Genomic DNA, 22,057 nt, shown 5'->3' with positions numbered 1-22,057 from the left:
GTAAAAAGACAACCAAAGCTTTTAAAGCTTTGAAAGGTGGGCCGTCGTGGTGTTATAGATTCATGAAATGGAAAAGTCTGTCTATTAGGGCACGCACGACGTTGTGTCAGCAGCTCCCTCCCAATTACGAGGACAAACTTGCTTCGTTCCGCACATTAACACAAACAAAGATAGCGGAGAATTCCATCAGCCCAGATGAAATGATAAATATGGACGAAGACCCTCTGACATTTGATTTGCCTCTCACTCGGACTGTAATTAAAAAAGGTGCCCCCCCCCACCCCCGTCATACTGAAAACAAGCGGCCACGAGAGGACACATTTTACCTGTGTTTTGAGCCGCGCAGCATCGGGCCTAAAGCTGCCAACGATGATCATTTTTAAGCGGCTGACTATAGAAATAATTTCATATGTCTTTTCCCATTTATATGATTTGCATTATTCTATTTAAAGCCTAGTGGGCTGCAGTATTTCTCCTCGTAATTACGCAAATGCACATCAAGATCTCTCTTTGTCTGGCCTCTTATTATGTGCTTCAGCGTGATTTCGTTGTGCAAATGCATTGATCATGCTCATAAAAACATGGAGATTATTTCAATCTTAAGAAATTTTGCATTTTTTTTCTGCGGGGGTTCAGCGGGGGACCGCGTCAGTCGCCTCACCCGGAGGCGCTCCACGGTGGCAGGGAAGCACAAGCAAACCCCCGCCTACTCATTGGCCAGCGGTTTATAGTACGGTGCGGCGCATATAATTACAAAATAGATTTTTCTTCATAAATCTGAGCATGCGGCTCTTAATCAGGTGCGGTCTGTAGCCCGGAATTTACGGTATATGTTATGATAATGTCTACAGAGGTTTAATATATTTTCACATAATGTACATTTACCAATGAACGGTTAATGACATTTCCCTACCTCACACCATTTAAGTATCTGCAAAGATTGCGCTTGAAGGTCCTCTAATATAAACAAGTCTGTTGTTTTATATAATTTTAAGTAATCACGTAAAAGGAGACAAGCCTTGTTTAACAAAGAATTACAATTACTCAGAAATTGTGAGTGAAGAATGAATGATGCTGTCGCGAAATGAAATGCCTTAGAAATTTGAGTAAACTTGGACTATAGATTACAGCAAAGCCAAGAATCACCACATGCAATGGAAGTAGGCCTGTCACAATTCATTTTTCGAGATAATGTACTGTACTTTCCCAGAAACTACCGCGATAAACGATAGTATCGTCATCTTTTTTTTTTTTAATGGCACTGATATATGATGTCATAACAAAATAATTTCATTGTGTCCTTCTGAAGTATTGTTGTGAATTGAGCGTAAGCGAGGCAGTATTCATACTCTTTGAAAACATTATTTTTGTTTTCTGGTGACCAGTGGGATATTTGTAATGAAAAACATTGGCTCAACAAATGGCTGTTTTCCAACGGATGTAATCAATACTTTACGTAATTTTAAAGCCCAACTAAATGAATATGCGATCGTGCGCATAGACTTAGGTCTTTGTACTGTATAAACTATATAGCTGGAAGCTCCATCGACGCACCAGCATTGGACAGATACGGACTCGTTACGTGCTTGGTCGCCAATCTCGAAGTTCCAAATTGGCGTAATGGGTGTTCCCAGAACCAATCGTACAAACTAGCGATTAAAGAGTAGGAAAAGAGCATCGCAGAGGTGGACTGTGAGCCATAGCATTCATGTCACATGGCTATTACGAGTGCAACACGACATATTTTGTTCTCTGATTGAGTTTGAATTTGTTGAGCTACGGCGCTGTGCAGTAAAAGCAGAAAAATAGGAAAGAAAAAGAAAATGAAACTATTTAGGACAAATCAGTATTCAGACGTACACTGTTAGAGCTTCGAATCAAAATACATTTCACATGACAACAACAGCTTTAGAGTTTCATCAACATTTCCCTTGACATCTTTATGGCTTTAACCTTGAGTGAAAACTAAATGTTTGGTGTGTTTTTCGTTAATATGCTGTTTACAGTATGTGCACCTTCAACATGCACACTAACCCACTGTAATTTCTTGGAGAAACAAGGTGTGCACAGTGGCCAAATGAAAGTGTAGCAGGTTAAAATAAAGTGGTTAAATGACCGTATTTTCAACACTATAACATGCTTCGGAGTATAAGGTGCACCTTCAATGAATGGCCAATTTTAAAACTGTTTTCATATATAAGGCGCACCGCATTATAAGGTGCATAGAATAGAAGCGACAATAGTGGCTGCGGTTTCATTATGCATCCACTAGATGGAGCTACGCTAAAGGGAATACAATACAATACAGCTTTATTTATGTAGAGCTTTCACAACCACTGCAGCTGTAACAAGGCGCTTTATGGAAGATTTAAAATACTACCTCCAAGAAATCAGAATAGTGATCCATATATAAGGCGCATCGGATTATAAGGCGCACACGTCAGCTTTTGAGAAAATTGAATGTGCAGAAAATATGGGATTTGAAATTAAACAATTCATCCATATAATATCGTGTGCAAGTTCGCTTTCCACTGTATTTAGTCTGTGGTTGGAAGTGTAGAAATATGTTCCCCAATTTAAAAAAGTCCCTTGTGAGGTCATTCGAAGTATCAGGTATGTATTGTGAATCTATCCATCCATCCATTATCTAATCCGCTTATCCTCACGAGGGTCACAGGCATGAATCTATTCAGAGGTCATGTCAGAGCATACATAAGATAAAGGATATTGTCAGGAAAACCGCGGTACATAAATGTATGAATCCGTCATTGAAACTGAATGTAACGCATCCTGTGATTGGTGTTGCCTCGAATCCAAACATTTCCATCTGTAAATAAAAAGGAGAAGTTGAATTTGTTCCTGAATATGACATCCAGATCTTTTAACATATATCCCCTGACCTCTTTGAGTATCTCAGGGCCCTTTTTGTTTTGGATTGTATTGTCAGGATCACTCCTACTTTGAGATTTAAAAAAGATTAGGGATAGTAATTTTACTTCCGCAGTCGAATGGTAACCAATCTTTCGTCTCGCCAAAAGTCAACTGGGATAGGCTCCTGCTCACCCATGACCCTAATCTGGAAGCTCATTATAAAAAAGGATGGATCATTGGAAAACATACATATGGTATGGTATTTAGTAGTGAATGACAACAGAACACAGCATAAAGCCATAATGCAAAAAAACAACAACTCAAATACATGATCAAGTAGCAGCCGTTACTATGAGTGTGATTGTGCAATTTTTGTTGAACATGACTTCTCTAGTCTTTTAGCTTGGATCTGGATTTAAAGAAAACAAATGGAAATATCAACAAATAGGACCCAGTTGGAGGCATGAGTGCTTCATATTGCATCAGGTGAAAAGAATAATACGACTGCTTTGGTAGGTAGCCTGGTGACCTCTTAGCATTTGAAATTTGTATGTGGAGTTCATATTCATCATTTACCTGACAGCTAATACAGTGCTTAAGTAGAACATGTAGACTGTGCCACTTGCTCCTGACTCAAATTGTGTAGTCAGTGACACAGCAGCATTATTTCTTTTTATGCTACTCTATACATTACACGTGAAAAAGGACAAAAAAGTAAAAGCTGGTACGAATGCACGCAAAAGCCACGTAAAAAAAAAGACTTCTCAAAAAATACATACATTTCAAATCTTCAACATGAAAAAGAGATAAGTCAAATACAAAAAGACGCACCTGCATGCTATATTGCCAGACACATAACTACGCACAGTATGCCGTTGATTGTATCGCCCCGCATTGTTCAGATGGTCAGGCTTTTGTGTGTTTTTTTATTTTTCTAACTGCCTGTGATTTTCAAATCTGCCTTGTACTTCAATGTTGCTCACAGTCTCCCAAGGTGCAACCATTATGTTTCCTTTTGGAAATAAATATCACTGAATATGAAATTTATAAAACTGTCTGGTATTATATGTCATTCTATATGATTGGCGTGAGCTATGTGTCATGCAATGTTTTGTGTGTGTGTGTGTATGTGTGTGTTGGGGGGTGGGGGAGAATAAACATGCCTGATCATACGCGGTTCACAAATGTGGGAGAAAATTCTCGATTTGTCTACGATTCTTGCCAAAGGTCTGACGGGATAGGCTCCAGTGCCACACAACCCTGAACAGGTACCGTTAAGAAGTGTAAGAAAGGGGCCCATTACCGCATATGATCCCACATCTGTGGTCTGTTAGATCGTTCGGAGAATTGTTCAAATACCTTTACCTTCTAAATAGTAGCTTCATTCTCAGCATAATTCTTCCGATACGTCCACTGTCACTACCTTCACATGAACAGACCATCTCATTCTGGCGTTTCAAAGCCCTTTTCACACTGCACTGGCTCAATGTGAAAGAGTCGTATCGCAACATGAAATAATGACCGCCAGCGTGCCCATATTTGGAAGTGCTGGCATAGTAGCCTCACAGGAAGTAAGAACAGATTTCTTCGACAGTACCTCGACAAGATTTATCTTTCACTGTTGCAAAAGGCAGAGCTGAATTTAGTCATTTTAAGAAAGATGAGAAGATGAGCAGCCGAGAAACAGTAAAGGCTCATCTGAAATTTTATCATGATGTTCCCTGTAAATAAGTCAGCCAAAATCAGTCAATCAAAACTTTATTTATGGAGCACCTTTCATACAGAAATTGCCGCTCAAAGTGCTTAAAATCATTGCGCCTCAGGCGTCACCCCACAAAGTCAAACATAAAATTACGGGTTTACTTATCCCACCCCAATCCCTACCATCACACATGCCACCCGTTTGCTGAAGCTGAGCAAACGGGTAATTGGTTGTTACTTGAGCCTTGAGCAACTGTGATGTCATTTTCAGTCGCCAGCAAGTGGCAAAAATGGCCGCCCCATGACATGGAAAAAAATCGGGTAGATTGTACTGCTGTACTCATATTCCACAAACATAATATTAATCAGAATACCGTTTTTAGACTAGTGGGGCTGCGTATAATATCGTAAAGAATATTTTTGGTTGAACCCCCACTTTAACCTAGAGCCTAAAACACATGGGGAACCAATGCAGTGATTTTAAAACCAGTGCAATGTGGGTGGTGTAATTCTGATCTTCGCCAAGATACATGCTGCAGACTTTTGCAAAAGTTATAAAACTGAAATACTCTTTTGGGGAAGAACAGAGAGCAGGACATTACAGTAGTCTATTCAACTGGTCTGGTCATAAAAGCTTGCATCAACATTTCTGTGTTGGCATGACAGAGAATGGGACGGATTTTGGTAATGTCCTGAAAAAGGTCAACGCCGATTTAGTTTGATGTGTGGAAAAAGTCAGCCCAGAATCTAAAATCATCCCCAGGGATTCCACTTGTGTGGATGGATTAAAAGACGGTAATTGTGATTTAGGTAAAAGTATTTTTGCCTTGAGACCAATGACTCAGACTTCAGTTTTATCTTAGTTAAACTTGAGAAAGTTTCCTGCCATTCAGGATTTGACATCTACAATACGGTTAAAAAGTGCATCCGTTGACTTTGTGTTATGCGGAGACATTGGAGACAACTGTGAAAGTTGACTCCATGTTTTCTGATGACATCACCAAGATGGAACATAGGTTAAAAAGCACTGTGTCTAAAATCGAACCCTGAGGCATACCATATGTGACTTTTATGGGCCTTAGAGAGGCAGGTATCCAAATGTAACATAAAAGTCCTGTCTATGAGGATGTGAATCATTTGTGTACAGCAACTGCCGATTTGTTTGAGGCATCTTAAAAGAATATTGTGGTCTACTGTATGAAATCCAGTAGAACCAACACTCAACTATTTTGCATCATAATGTAGTCTAAGGTCATTAAAAGTACCATCTTGGTGATGTGGTTCACTCTAAAACCAGAGTAAATTTTTTTCAATGACATTAATAAAACCAGTTAGCTGTGTAAATAGAAGCTTTTCTGAAGTAAGTAAATTAGATACCCATCTAAATTTGTTGACAATTTTAGGGTCTAAATTGCTCGTCTTCAGGAGGGGCCTCCCCACTGCCCCTTCAAAGTAACACGAAATCACAATGCCAGCCCCATCTCCTCTTGGATGTGCTTGTCTGACGTCATGCCACGACCTCTCGTGAATAGAAGATTTTCCAATTCAAGGCGCCCTGCCGTCGAAGTAGAAGTCTTCTGCCACGCCGTATCGGCCAGCAATGCTCCACTCCGTGGTCAGGGCCCCTCACTACAAACACAAAGTGGTGTGAAAAGGGCTGAACTTTGTCTAATAACCATCGAGTTCTTCCGGCTTATCCTTGTCGCTCACAAAGAGTGCTGTTTGTTTTGTTTTAGTCAAGATCTCAACAGTTTTATTCATGTGTGTTCCGTTGACTTTTACTGAGGTAAAGCTGGTTGTCACATCGTTTGACCAATGACTCAGAGTTTTCACAAATACCTCTTTTGCCCTTCTCCTGAAATGCTTTCCCACAACAGCAAAAAGGAAGGGGTTAACAGCACTATTACTGTACGCCAAATAAGTAGACAGCTGAATGCCGAGGTCAAGAACATAGCCCCAAATGCATCCAGAAGTTATTTGGAAGTATTCTAGAGTGTCCAGAAAGCGCATCACCTGGTGTGGTGTCCAACAGAAGAGAAAGACAGCCATCACGGCTAGAACCAAGTGGGTGGCTCTTCTCTCTGTCCTCATTCCAGGGAGAACTCTGACATGATTTTTACTCAAAACAGCCACAATATGACAGGTGCAGTAACTTAGCACCATAACGGGTATTAGAAATCCAAATACATTAATGAAAATGTTGTGTTGCACCCTCCAGGACAGGTGAGGGTAAACCATGATACATGCATCTACTTCGGCATTTTGTACATATCTCACTGTGCGAAATAGTAACACGGGCATTGAAAAAAGGAATCCCAGCATCCAGGTCCCCAGGCAGATGCGCTTGGCCCACAAAGGTCTCCTCAGACGACTGGGGTTCATTGGCTTCACCAGAGCAAGGTAGCGGTCCAAGCTAACCAGTGTCAGGAACAGTATACTGCAGATGTAATTCATGTATATGGCAACATTGACAAGCTTGCAGAGAACTTCTCCAAAAACCCACTGGTGTCCACGAGCGATAGTGAAAGCCCAGAAAGGGAGGCAGGTCATCATGACCAGATCGGCAGCAGCCATGTTACCTAAATAAACATCTGCCGCAGTGCAGTTCTTTCTCTGAAGGCAGAAGACAGCCATCACAAAACTGTTTCCCAGGAAGCCGACGAAGCTGATCACACCAAGGTATGGAGGCTGTAGGGTGGACATCAGCAGTAGTAAGGTGGCAGTGTAGTTGCAGGAATCGCTTTCTGAGATCGATGCATTCATAGCCATCTGAAAACCGAGAATAAGAGCAGTGTCACTATGCATAACATATTACTAAACAAATGAAAGTCAAAAAGGTGAAATTGGGAATGTACACAGCGGCGGTTCTGGGGGGGGGGGGCAACGGGGGCCAGTGCCCCTGTAGCACCGATTCTGGCCCCCCCTGTGGCCCCCCCTCCGAGCGCAGATTACGCAGTCGTGCCGAGTCGCAGACGCGAAAGGTGGAACTATAGTGCGTCATTTAACATTCTAGTCGGACCCTTTAGTGCGCTGCGCCACTTAAAAATGAGCGGGAAAATGAGAAGCAGTCCGCAGAGAACAGGGGCGGTTCTGGATCAATTTCACTGAGGGGGCCGGGCTGGGGCCAGGGGTTTTGATGGGGGGGGCACATTCAACCCAGGGCTAAAAAGACAGATTCGAAATCTTATTTGACTTTTTATTTCTTCAGACTTGGGTGTCTTGAAAGGCGCTTATAAATAAAATGTATTATTATTATTATTATTATTATTAGGAGGGCTAAAATGTCTGCAAGCATAACAATACGTCCGTTGAGAATATTCAAGCCAGGGGATGATATGGTACCAGCCTGCCGGGGACAAAGATTGCAAATACACTGAAGCTGATGTTTTACATGCATATAATTATCCAAATTTTAAAAGGCAATGTCTTATATATTGATCCTGTTAAATAAAAATTAAAATAAAAAGGGAGACTAAAAAAGTTACACACACACACACACACACACGCATGCACACGCACACACAAACACGCGCATACACACACAGACACGCACACTCACACACACACAGACACGCACACACGCACGCACGCACACGCACACACACACGCAAATAGCACTCGTGTCGTGGTAATTTCCTTCTCTGCGGACTGCTTCTCATTTTCCCGCTCATTTTTAAATGGCGCAGCGCACCTAAAGGGTCCGACTAGAATGTTAAATCACGCGCTTTGGTTCCACCTTTCGCGTCGGCGACTCGGCACGACTGCGTAATCTGCACTCGGAGGGGGGGCCACAGGGGGGGCCAGAATCGGTGCTACAGGGGCACTGGCCCCCGTTGGCCCCCCCCAGAACCGCCACTGCCAGAGAAGGAAATTACCACGACACGAGTGCTATTTGTGTGTGTGTGTGCGTGTGTGCGCGGTGTGTGTGTGTGTGTGTGCGCGTGTTTGTGTGTGTGTGTGTGTAACTTTTTTAGTCTCCCTTTTTATTTTAATTTTTATTTAACAGGATCAATATATAAGACATTGCCTTTTTAAATTTGGATAATTATATGCATGTAAAACATCTAGCTTCAGTGTATTTGCAATTTTTGTCCCCGGCAGGCTGGTACCATATCATCCCCTGGCTTGAATATTCTCAACAGATGGACACGGCGTATTGTTACGCTTGCAGACATTTTAGCCCTCTTAATACTGTTTTTTTCTCATCACTGTAATGTTATGACTACAATTTCAAAGTCTGAAGAAATAAAAAGTCAAATAAGATTTCGAATCTGTCTTTTTAGCCCTGGGTTGAATGTGCCCCCCCATCAAAACCCCTGGCCCCAGCCCGGCCCCCTCAGTGAAATTGATCCAGAACCGCCCTGAATGTACACAATTTGAAAAGTGGATGAGAACAGGATAAAAAAACAAAAAAAAACAAACAATGAAAACACTGGTGTGTGGAAGTAACTTGGTTAATTGCATCGCCGTGCAAAATAAAAAAATAAGTATACTCACTGGAGTAAAATTCAACAAAATCTTTGTCATGTATGACAAATATATCAGGGGCCTGCATCTTTCCAAGATAAGATGATTTGAATACATATCTCATGTGTAGGGTCCGTTATGATTCAAAAACGGTACCCTCTTCACGTCGAGTGATTCGATTCAGTGGGATTGCAATTCGATCCAATACCGCTTTAGCCTTTGTCATATTTATGAATATAGAAGAACGTGTAAAAGCCCTCCAAAGCTCAAACTGTTCAGGTTAATTATATATCAAGATATTCAAATCATCACCAATATCATACCTGGATTGTATCTCTCATCGAAGACAATTCATTCCGTATCTCAATACACGGTGTGTGTTACGATCAAGTACGGTACATTTTGAAATACTGTATAACTATTCGATTTGGGCAAAATGAAATCCGATTTTCCGATTCTAATCGATTCTCTTTGCTCCCCCATACGTTATCATTGACCAATATAAAGTGTTGAAAATGGAGCTTTATTTGAACATGAAGAAACAAACAATAAAAATACAACAATGACACGCCAACAAGCAAGCAAAAATGGTGGTTGACTGGTTCGCACATCCGCCTCACAGTTCAGAGGCGCACGGTTCGATTCCGGCACCTGTGTGGAGTTTGCATGTTCTCCCCATGCCCGCGTGGGTTTTCTCCGGATACTCCGGTTTCCCCCCATATTCCAAAAACATGCATGACAGGTTAACGGAACACTCTAAATTTTCCCGAGGTGTGAGTGTGAGTGCAAATTGTTGTTCGTCTATTTATGCCTTGTGGCTGGCGACCAGTTCAGGGTGTCCCCCCCCCCGCCTACAAAGACAGCTGGGATAGGCTCCAGCACCCCCCGTGACCCTTTTGAGGATAAATCAGATCGGAAAATGGATGGATGGATATGATATCATTATAAATCGCAGATCGTAGACACGATACAACGCAGATCCAAAGAGATAATAACAAAAAAACAAATCACCAAACGATGGTGAACATGAATTTATCAATAAGTACTAATCAGCAACTCTCCAGACCATCTACCCCCCTCGTTCCATCTCCGTATCCCATGGGAATATGACTTTTTTGTTTAGAATTGAATTTACAGTATGTACATACATACAGTCCTCACACAGACGGTTCCATAATTTCACAGTACCGAATAAGAATCTTCTCCGCTTGTGTGAATGATTTTAATCTTTAACCCTTTCAGGGACAGCGGATTTTACAGTGGACAGTTTATCATGTTCTCAGGTTACAGGGTGCATGAAAGGGTTAAATTATATTCCCCTTCCCAGTTATGTTTCCATAAATTAATCTGCCCATTTTCTATCTCGAAACATTTTTTTTTTTTGTGGTAACATTGTTTTTAAATTTGTACTTTTGCACATAATCTGTGTTGTTTGGATGTGGGTGTCTGAATTTCAAACATTTTGATTGTAAGAGAAGTAAATAACTTTGATTTAAATAGGAAACTTTTGGAATGGCTGTTGCCCTTTTTTGGAGCGTTATTAGATTTAATTTATGTAGTTATTGCCCCAACCCTCATTGGAGTCACAAAAATATGGCAAAATTATGGATGCAAAGCAAATCAATAATCAAGCATCCATTTAGCTTAATTGAATACTAAAATGCTTCTTCTTAATTTCATATGAATCTCTTCGATGTATGAATCAATTTCTCATTGATCATGATACCCAAGAATTTATTTTTATTCAACCCTGTCAATCTGCACCCCATCTAGTTTCATTCATATTTATTATGATTATATTTGTTCTGCAAATCCCAAACAACATGATTTGTTTGTTTAAATTTCATGATAGTTTGTTTCTGTCAAACCAGATTACATTATTACATACAGTAGGAACTGTACATGTACACACAGACAAACACATATTGTGTGTATGAATGTATGTATATGAACATCATCAACAACAGCATACTGTAGCGATCATTTACGTATTTTTTGTCATTATAATACAAGAAATAACAGTGTATACTACAAGATAAGTACAACATCTTAACTGCTACGCTGTTCTTAATCCGTATCAGAACGTGAAACATTTTTAGCCGCTCACCTCGTCTCATGAATTTAACGCTCCAGATGTACCGCATGTCTTCCTCCCTGATGCTTGATCGGGAAGTGGTGAGTTGCGGCCAGTTTTATCGGAGCAGATCCAGAACTCATCACCATGACGTCATTCACAGCCCACATCTGTTTCTTACAAATTATTTACACAAATTCATTTTTTATGTCTGACTCAGTCTTGTGCTTAGTTTTGTTATAGTTCTCTAACGACAGTATATATACATAGATATTTTTTGACACCACATGATGAGTTAAGATTTGCTCTCATTCTCTTCATTTGCTGCCTGTGTTATCTTCACAAAATCTGTCTGGATTCGAGTAAAACCTGCCAGACAAGTTATTCTATCTATCTATCAAACCTTGATAGATAGATAGATAGATAGATAGATAGGTAGGTCGAACCCATTTGTACTCTTTTGTTTCACATACCTCAAATCAGAATATAAATGAACAGACATACGACCATGGCGGATTAGTAATGTAACACACACACGCGCGCGCACACACACACACGCACACGCACACGCACACACACACACACACACGCACGCACGCACACACACACACACACACACACACACACACACACACACACACACACACATCTACGCATCTAATGATCACTTTCCATCGTTGTTTCCTGGCAGCAAACACTGTTACACAACTATGCCCTGGCGAGTTAAACAGAACACACAGGAAGATAAAAAAGGATAAATTTAATTTGACTCAAACCTGCAGGCAGATCTCTGGTATCAAACACAATTGTTCCAAGACATAACCAGATTCACAAAGAGGGTATTGCTGTCAATAAAAAAAAAAAAAGAGGTGTCCTTCCCCAACAGTGCAGCAGTGTCACATCGCTTGTACTTTACTGTAGATGTTTCACTATAGTCATTTAAAAAAAAAAAAAAAAAAAAAGTCATGCCACTGCTTACAGCATCAAGACCAATTCGAAACATCATCACTCAAGGACTTTTCTCCCAATCGAGAAACACAAGCAGATATGATGCAGACACCGTGCATCATGTCTCTGGGTAATGTTCCTCAGATAATCACCGGTGAATAATGTATCTGAACTCTCTTAATAGTCATAGTAAAGGAATGGAATTACTGACTGAACTGACAGGAAGTCGGGGGTTTAGATTATGTCCAGACAAGAAAGATTTGATGACGACAGGATAGTAGCAGAGGCAGGCGAAGGATTTTACAATGGAGAGCAGTGATAGAGTTTGCAATATTCAGTCAGTATTCCATCCAAGTTAATTTGCATCTCACAATGATGAAAAGGACATGAGATCCATGTGCAAGTTGGAAAGGTCGGATATTGTAGATCCCTATAAATAACTGCCACTATGAGAAGGATCCCACATCTCCGTCATGTTCTTAGGCCTTTTTTTTTAACCGCTGCTATCCATTTACTATGCCTTGGTTCTTATTTTGGTAGGCTGTAGCATGCTCAGCTTTCCTTTTGTCACCTCCTGCTGTGACAGATTTCACTTATTTAATCCATCCATCCATTTTCTGAACTGCTTTATCCAAACAAGGGTCGCGGGGCATGCTGTAGCCTATCCCAGTTGTCTTGGGTCAGTAGGCGGGGGGACACCCTGAACCGGTTGCCAGCCAATCGCAGGGCACACAGAGACGAACAACCATCCGCGCTCACACTCACACCGAGGGACAATTTAAAGTGTTCAATCAGCCTGCCATGCATGTTTTTGGAATGTGGGAGGAAACAGGAGTACCTGGAGAAAACCCACGCAGGCCCGGGGAAAACATGAAAACTCCACATGAAGAGGCCGGTGCATCGAACCCACAACCTATGCACTGTGAGGTTGATGCGCTGGACAACCGGGCCGCACAAACTAAAAATGCCACTGGAATGCAAGCATGACAGTTTCCACATCTGGATTCCTAAGAGTTGGGATTTTGTTTTATTTTTCTTGGTGAAATGTATGTTACCTGACATACAGAGAAAAACATTTTACAAACCAATTCCAGTGACCACTTTGTTGGGTTTGATTATTTTCTAATCTAATTCGATGGACCATTACTTCATCAGAAAAATACCGTATTTTCCGCACTGTAAGGCACACCTAAAACGATTCAATTTTCTCAAAAACCGCCCTATAATCCGACATACAGTAATATAATATATAGAGACTGTAACTTTCTTATTAGCAGGAACCAATTGTAACGTAAAAGGGTTCTGCCCAACACTAATTGACATGCGCATTTGCCAACACGCACTCAAACAGACAACTACTTTGTGAGCTCTGCGTAGCCATTATGAAACAAAGATAATACCATAAGCATAGTTAACTACTGACTATACGAAGGGAGAAGAAGACAGAAAATATCCTTAGAAGTCTTTTAGATCCCCATGACGATGTGAGCCCACAAGATTTGTGTGCCTTTTTGTTTAATCAATTGTCTTCATAACGTTTGTCTTTCATTGAGATGTTACAGCGGTAGCGGTTGTGAAGGCTCTATATAAATAAAGCTGTATTGTATTGCATTTGCTTTAGCGTAGCACCATCTAGTGGATGCATAGTGCAACCGCAGCCACTATTGTAGCTTCTATTCTATGCATTTTACGCAATGCACGTTATATTGAAAACAATTTTAACCTAGGCCATTCATTGAAGGTGTGCCATATAATCTGAAGCGCCTTATAGTGCAGAAAATATGGTACTTCCATTTAGGAATTACAGTGATGCCTCGCTATTTCGCGGATTTTTTCAAACATATTCATTTTAAAAAAAAAATCCATATACATGGAGTACAGTACTGTATATGTTGCTCTATGTGACTCGCTGTTGTTTTGCACCCAAATTTTTTGCGGACTTTAAAAAAAATGTTTTAACTGTATATGTTAATTGGTCGCTACTTCGCGGATTTTCGTTTATCGCAGGTGGTTTTGGTCCCCATTAACCACGATAAATGAGGGATTACTTTACACAAAAAGGTCATCATGGCAACTGTGTTCTCAGCGTAGTCAATCTATCACGACTAGACTCTTCTTGTTGAGTGAGAAGATGTTCCGCCTCTCATCGGGGCAGGCTTAAACAATTCATCCATATAAGCTTGATAGGACCACTCGAGTTTCGGTGTTGAAGGCCAATGTCAGAGGCACACCCCAAACCAAGAATGGCATCACTTTTTCCATCACCTTCACACACATTGAAGAGAGGCCTTTGCCCGTTATAAGTTGTGTAGATTTGAGTGGAATCTCCCTTGGTAGTAGTATTCCATTCAGTTGTGAGAATGTTTTGGAGCCAATGTTAAATTGTTAGAGACATAATTATTGAGTCTCATTGGAAGGGATGGAATAGGTGCTGTTGTGAGACATAGAGATGTTTTTTTTTTTTTTACCTTAGATGTCGTGATGGTCTCTCTGCTGCTCTTTGAAGCCATCGGTGTTCTCTGTCCCAAACGTCGACATTTTTTTGTCCTCAAAAAGAGTACCATCTCTCATTAAGGTGCGTGTTGAGAGCTGAGTCTTTACATGAAGAGTTCGCCCATCTACTGTATGTTGTAAGATGTATCTGCTCTGCGTTTGCTCGGTTTCCCCAAGAATTGACTTTACGATACTGGCAATGCTGGTTTGCATGTTCTCCCTGTGCCTGTGTTGGTTTTCTCTAGGTACTTCTGGGTTCATCCCACATTTCAAAAGCATGCACGGTAGGTTAATTGATCACTCAAAACTGTCTGTAGTTGTGATTGAGTGTGAATGGTTGTTCGTTTATGTGTGCCTTGTGATTGGCTGGCAACCAATTCAGGGTGTATTGAACGAGGCTGGGATATAAGTGTATATCTAAATCCATCCATCCATCCATCCATCCATCCATCCATCCATCCATCTATCTATTTTCCGATCCGCTTATCCTCATAGGGGTGCGGGGGGTGCTGTAGCCTATCCCAGCCGTCTTCGGGCAGTAGGCTGGGGACACCCTGAACCGGTTGCCAGCCAATCGCAGGACACACAGAGACAAACAACCATCTGCGCTCACATTCACACCCAGGGACAATTTAATGTGTTCAATCAGCCTGCCATGCATGTTTTTGGAATGTGGAAGGAAACCAGAGTACCCGGAGAAAACCCACGCGGGCCCGAGGAGAACATGCAAACTCCGCACAGGGAGGCCGGAGCTAGAATTGAACCCGGTACATCTGCACTGTGAGGTTGACGCATAAACCACTGGACCACTGGGCCTATATCCATCTATCTATAGATAGATACACACACACACACACACACACAGCACTCAGTTTCTGATTGGGGGTCTGTTCCCCAGAACACGCCCTCCAGGTCTCGCCGTCATTGCTCACGTGAAAATTTAAGCCACCCGGTAAAAGGATGGAGTCCCCAGGAGGAGCGCTCACCAGCATTTCCTCCAAGCATTTCCTCCAAGGACTCCAAAAAGGGTGGGTACTCTGAACAGTTGTTTGGTGCATAAGCACAAAAAAACCCAGAAGGGACCCGTCCTGCCACCCGAAGTTGAGACGCGGCTATAACCTCTTGTGCACTGAGGTGAGCCCCAGTGGACATTCACCGAGCCGCAGGTGGCAAAAAGTATGCCCACACCTGTTTGCCTTCTCTCAATGTGGGCAACTCCAAAGTGGAAGACAGTCCCATCCCTCTCAAAGAGGACTGGCACCAGAGCCAAAACTGTGTTGAGGCGAGTTCTAGTTGGAACTTCTTGACTTCGCTCACCAGTTCGGCCTCCAGAGGGGCGACATCCCATGTCCATAGGGCCAGCATCTGTCAGTGGGAATCACTACGCCAAGGTTCCTGCCTTCAGCTGCTGCTCATCTCACAATGTACCTGCCCCTATGATCTTTCCCACAGGCGGTGAGCCCATGAGATCAGGAAGTGCAGGCCAGTCTACCAGGCGCTCACCTTTGAGCCCTACCTCAAGGCTTGGCTCAAGAGAGGGGAAGCTAGTGACCTAGGTCCGGGAAAGGGAAAACATATTCAGCTATCATTAATATATATCATTGGGATTTTTTGAGCCAGACTATGCATGGTCTCCCATCTATGACCTATTTGCCAAGGGTGACCGGGCCAAGGACAAAAGCTCAGACAAATTAGCTCCGAGGACTCTGCCGAGGCTTGCCTTTATCAGTGATTCTGTTCATAAACTTTATTGACAGAATTTCCAAGCACAGCGAAGACATTGACTGGGTCTGGTTTGGTGGCCTCAGTATTATATGTCTGCTTTTTGCAGATGAAGTGGTACTGATGGCTTCATCAACCTGCGATCTCCAAATCTCATTGGAGCGTAACACGGTTTGAAACTGTTTTGGTATAAAATTCAGCACCTCCAAATTTGAAACCATGGTTCTACATCGGAAAAAGGTGGAGTGCCCTTTCCAGGTCTAGGATTAGTTTGTTCCCCAAGTGAAGAGGTTCAAGTATATTAACGTGTGAGGGGCGGGTGGGTTGGGAGATTGATAGGCGGATTGATTCAGTGTCTGCAGTGATGCCTCGGTCTGATGTAGAAAAGGGGCAGCCAAGTTGGAAGGCGAAGCTCCCGATTTACCGGTTGATCTAGGATCCGAACCTCACCCATGGTCATGAGCTGTGGTTCGTAACTGAAAGAACAAAACCCCGGATACAAGCGGGCAAAATACGTTTTCTCCTCAGAGTGTAGTGGTTCTCCCTTCGAGATAGCGTGAGAAGCTGGTCGAGCTGCTGCTCCTATGGATTGAGAGGAGCTAGTTGAGGTAGCTTGGCCATCTGTTGAGGTTTTCTGGGCACAAACCACCATGAGAATGCTACGGGATGGCCCAAGACACACTGGAGGGACTATGTCTCCCGGCTGGCTTGGGAATACCATGGAATTTCACCAGAAGAGCTGGACAAAGTGGCTGGAGAGAGGGAGGTTTGGGTTTCTCTGTTCTCCACTCCCCCAGCGATTCACCCCAAGATAAGCGGAAGAAAGATACTGTATATGGATGGATGTATTCATTTAGAGTGATCCATTCTGACATATTTAAGTCCTTCTGAAAGTCATTCCATCTTAACGAGGACTCATTGGAATTATTTTTTTTTTTTAACCAAGTCGTGTCCTTATCCTTGGAATTTGTGCCTGGAAAGTAGTGCGAGTGAAGTGTGTGTATGTGTGCGGGCTTGTGTGTGTGTGTGTGTGTGTGGCTGGGGGAAGTGCACGAGAGATAGAGATAGATAGAGAGAGAGAGAGAGAGAGAGAGGCCAAAACCGGAAATGGATTTAACAATATGTGAGAAGGACTACGAACACTTGGACAAGACAAAGGGTAGGAGGGAGCTGACAGAGTAACACAAGGGATTGGGTAAACAGCACAGGTGTATCAATAACCTAACGAGACAAAAAGACAAAGGAACGCTAGGAAATCCATCCATCCATTGTCCGAACCGCTTAATCCTCAAACCAAATTCGAAATCGAAAGAGACCAACCAGCCGAACGCCAGCGAGCGTGAGGGAGCCGGCAACCCCACTTGCCACGTTAGAAACACCCAGCAGCAAGCCCACTGGACACGTCACAAACTAGCATACAACTGGCTAGCAACGAGACCCGACAAAATGCCACCCAAACAGAAGCAAGACACAAAGCAGGATGAGGATTTCCTGACCCTCACTCAAGTAAACGAATTACTCCAGCAACAAAAAGAGCTTTTTACGGCGCTCCTGCAACAACAACAGGAAAATTTCAAAGGATTTGTCAAGATGATAATAGACTCAACAAACTCACGACTTGACACTTTTACCAGGGAAGTCCAAGAAATAAAAACCAGCATCAACTTTACCCAAAAAGAGGTAGACGACATTAAAAAAAATCTAATCTGTCAAACTGGCCATTCCAAAGACATGCAAACAGAATTCTACAAAATATGTGACGGCATGCTTGTATTAACAGACAAGATGGACTACTTGGAAAGACAGTCAAGAAGAAACAACTTGGTAATTGATGGAATTGAGGAAAAACCGGGAGAAACGTGGACTGAAACATAGGAAAAAGTTCAAAAAATCCTCAAGGAGAAGCTGCTGATACAGGGACAAATTGAGGTGGAGAGAGCTCACCGCACAGGAAGACAAGAACCTGGAAGACCTCGACCGAGGCCAGTTGTGGTGAAATTTCTCAAGTACAAGGACAGATTAAGGATCCTACAAAAAGCAAAATACTTAAAAGGCTCCAACATCTACATCAACGAAGACTTTACAGATGCCGTACGACAAAAAAGAAAAGAGCTCCTCCCAAAACTAAAAGCTGCACGTGACAGAGGGGAAACTGCCTACTTAAGACATGACAAACTTATCGTCCACCCCCGCACCAGTACTCCAACACAACAGGCTGGAGTTCAACACCATCAAGCAGCATACTGAGAATTATTCACCACCCGGAGATAAAAACTCTGACCCTACTGAAGCAGGAAATTCACATACCAAAAACATGGACTTCGAACCCTTTGATGACCCTTTCAACCCTTGATGACTTCCAACCCTACTGACCACAAGACATTTGACCCTGAGAACAACTTGGACCCGGACAATAACTTTTTCAAGACCGACCGACCGCGAGGGAGCCAGTGATGACCGCGAGGAAGCCAGCGACGACTGCAGGGAAGCCAGCGACCGCGAGGAAGCCGGGAGACAACCAGCCAGCGACCACCGCGAGGGAGCCAGCGACGACAGCAAGGGAGCCAGAGACGACCGACAGGAAACCAGCGACGACTGCAGGGGAGCCAGTGACCGCGAGGGAGCCGGGAGACAGCGAGCCTGAGGGAGCCGGGAGACAACCAGCCAGCGCGCGTGAGAGAGCCGGGAGGCAGCCAGCCAGCGAGCGTGAGGGAGTCGGCGACGACCGCAAGGGAGCCAGCGACCACGAGGGACCCAGGAGACGTCCAGCCAGCAACCGCGAGGGAGCCAGTGATGACGGCAAGAGAGCGAGCGACGACAGCGAGGGAACCAACGACGACCGCGAGGGAGCCAGCGACGACCGCGTGGGAGCGGGAAATTCACATCCCAAAAACATGGACTTCCAACCCTTTGAAGATATTGACTATAAGCCATTCGATCCCGAGAACAATTTGGACCCAGACAACAACTTCTTCCAGAACAAACAAAGGGTAACAAACTCTGACTATTACCTGGATGAACAATTCAACACTAATATAAAATTGGAAAATGCACTTTCAGTAATACACTTAAACAGTAAAAGTCTCTATAAAAAATTCACAAAAATCAAAGAATACCTGACTAAATTCAATAAATTTAAAATAACTGCCATATCAGAAACTTGGCTTGATGAAGATAAAACAACTGAAATGGAAATAGAAGGTTATGAAATGTTTGCAACTAATAGGGAAAACAAAAAAGGAGGGGGGGTTGCAATATATGTAGACAAAGCACTTAAATGCAGTAAAATCGAGACATTGACAAACACAATAGAAAACCTAATGGAATGTCTAACCATTGAAATACATAATAAAAAGGCATCAAATATCATCATAAGTTGCATCTATAGGACACCAGGATCATGTATTGACACATTCAATAAAAAACTAACAGATATGCTCAGTTACAACAACGATAAGAAAACACGAATAATATGTGGTGACTTTAACATTGACTTATTAAACCCAAATGGACACAAAAAAACAACCGACTTCATAAATACTATGTACAGCAACAGCTTTTTCCCAGTAATCCTGAAACCTAGCAGAATAACAGTTGACACGGCCACATTAATAGATAACATATTTATAAATAAGATTGATCATAAAATGGAAAGTGGACTTCTCATTAATGACATAAGTGACCACCTACCTGTTTTTGCAGTTTTTCATAATTATTTTGATAGAAAAGCTAAGTCAACAACTCACATAACAGAAATAAGACTAAGAACCCAACGCTCCACCGACGCCTTTAAGCAAGACCTAGAAAAACAAAACTGGACCGAGGTCTACTCAAACGAAGACCCAAATACAGCGTTTGAAGTATTTCAGTCTACCATAATCTCCTTATATGATAAACATTTTCCATTAACTAAAGTCTCCAAAAAGTATAAAGACCCAAGTAAGCCATGGATAACGAAAGGCATAGAAAACGCATGTAAAAAGAAAAACAATTTATATAAATTGTTTTTAAAATTGAGAACTGAAGAAGCAGAAAAAAATATATAAGACCTATAAAAATAAACTAGTAAATATTATAAGAACCAGTAAAAGAGATCATTATCATGCACTATTAGAGCAGAATAAAAGTAACACACAAGAAATATGGAAGATACTTAACCAAGTAATCAGAAATAGTCCTCAAAAATGGATTATCCAGGGTATTTTATCAAAGGCAAAAATACTATTTTGGAAAAAACTGCAGAAATAGCAACTGAATTTAATGAGTATTTTGTCAACATCGGCAGTAACCTAGCAAAACAAATTCCTGATCCAACAAACTTGTTTGAAATAGATAGATATGTAGAAAAAAACTCCTCTACGATGTTCCTTACTGCTGTAAAACAAGAAGAAGTATCAAATATTATAAAAACTTTTAAAAATAAAAAGTCAACTGATTGCTTTAATATTGATATGACAATAATAAAGCATATTATAGAATATGTAGTGCGACCTTTCACGCACATATGCAACCTGTCATTCAAAGCTGGTATCTTTCCATCAAAAATGAAAATTGCTAAAGTTATTCCAATCTATAAAAGTGGAGAAAGACATCGGTTTACAAATTACAGACCAATATCACGACTACCACAATTTTCAAAAATATTAGAAAAACTATTTTCTCGCAGACTTGTTAGCTTTATACAAAAGCATGCGCTGTTAAGTGAGAATCAATATGGCTTCAGGGAAAAACGGACCACCTCAATGGCAGTTATGGAGTTTGTGGAAGCAATAGCCACTAATATAGACAACAAAGAATTTACTGTTGGGGTTTTCCTAGATCTAAAAAAAGCTTTTGACACAATAGATCACAGTATATTATTGAAAAAACTAGAAAGATATGGCATTAGAGGTGTAGCTTATAAATGGATAAAAAGTTATTTAGAAAACAGATATCAGTACGTGCAACTCAACAATAAAAAAACGAATCAACTGAAAATCACTCACGGAGTTCCTCAGGAGTCAGTGCTTGGTCCAAAACTATTCATCTTATATATAAATGATATCTGCAATGTCTCAAAATAATTTAAATGTGTCCTATTTGCTGATGATACAACTTTCTACTGTTCTGGAATAAACCTGAAACAGCTCCTGACAACCGTAGAAAACGAATTAAACAAATTAAAAAACTGGTTCGACAGAAATAAATTGTCACTTAACCTGAAAAAATCGAAGTTAATTGTTTTTGGCACAAGACCAATCAAACACCAAGCTAAAATTAGGGTAAACTCAATTGAGATAGAAAGAGCGTATGAAACCAAGTTTCTCGGATTAGTAATAGACTCAAAACTATGTTGGAAGCCACATATCGATAACGTAAAAAGAAAAATAGCCAAAACCATAGGGATCCTCTACAAAACCAAGGAAGTGCTAAATAAGAGATCTTTGTACACATTATACACTTCATTATTATTACCATATATGACCTACTGTGTGGAAATATGGGGAAATGCCTGCAAAACAAACACACTCCCTATTCTCAACCTACAAAAAAAAAGCAATTCGAATTATTAATAGATCAAAATATATGGAATTTTATGACCTGGTTGACTTTAAAATCGCCCAATTAATGTACAAAGCACACAATAACCTGCTCTGCCAAAACATTCAGAAGTTTTTCGAAATTCGAGAAAGCAGCTATGATTTAAGAGGTACCAACCTATTCAAAAAACTCAAAACAAGAACAAACATCAAGCAAAGAAGTGTATCTATCAAAGGTGTTAATCTGTGGAATAATCTCGAA

At 41.5% G+C, this 22,057-nt stretch overlaps 1 protein-coding gene across 1 annotated transcript; it reads right to left on the bottom strand.

Moving 5' to 3' along the window:
* Positions 1 to 5,905: 5,905 nt before the first annotated feature.
* On the bottom strand, positions 5,906 to 7,341 carry LOC147188040 (B2 bradykinin receptor). The gene has a single exon (XM_086100657.1). It carries the CDS (start codon positions 7,339 to 7,341, stop codon positions 6,241 to 6,243), a length of 1,101 nt encoding a protein of 366 aa, XP_085956783.1. The 3' UTR covers positions 5,906 to 6,240.
* Between the last annotated feature and the right edge of the window lie 14,716 nt (positions 7,342 to 22,057).

The sequence above is a fragment of the Hippocampus guttulatus genome, chromosome 20 (assembly GCF_054856545.1).
Source record: "Hippocampus guttulatus isolate MCC_2025c chromosome 20, RoL_Hgut_1.0, whole genome shotgun sequence".
Lineage (NCBI taxonomy): Eukaryota > Metazoa > Chordata > Actinopteri > Syngnathiformes > Syngnathidae > Hippocampus > Hippocampus guttulatus.
Note: the sequence above shows the minus strand (reverse complement) of the source record. Positions and strands in the feature narration are given on the sequence as shown.

Excerpts from the sequence above, each read along its gene's own strand:
- LOC147188040 (XM_086100657.1), bottom strand. The coding sequence starts at position 7,341 with ATGGCTATGAATGCATCGATCTCAGAAAGCGATTCCTGCAACTACACT.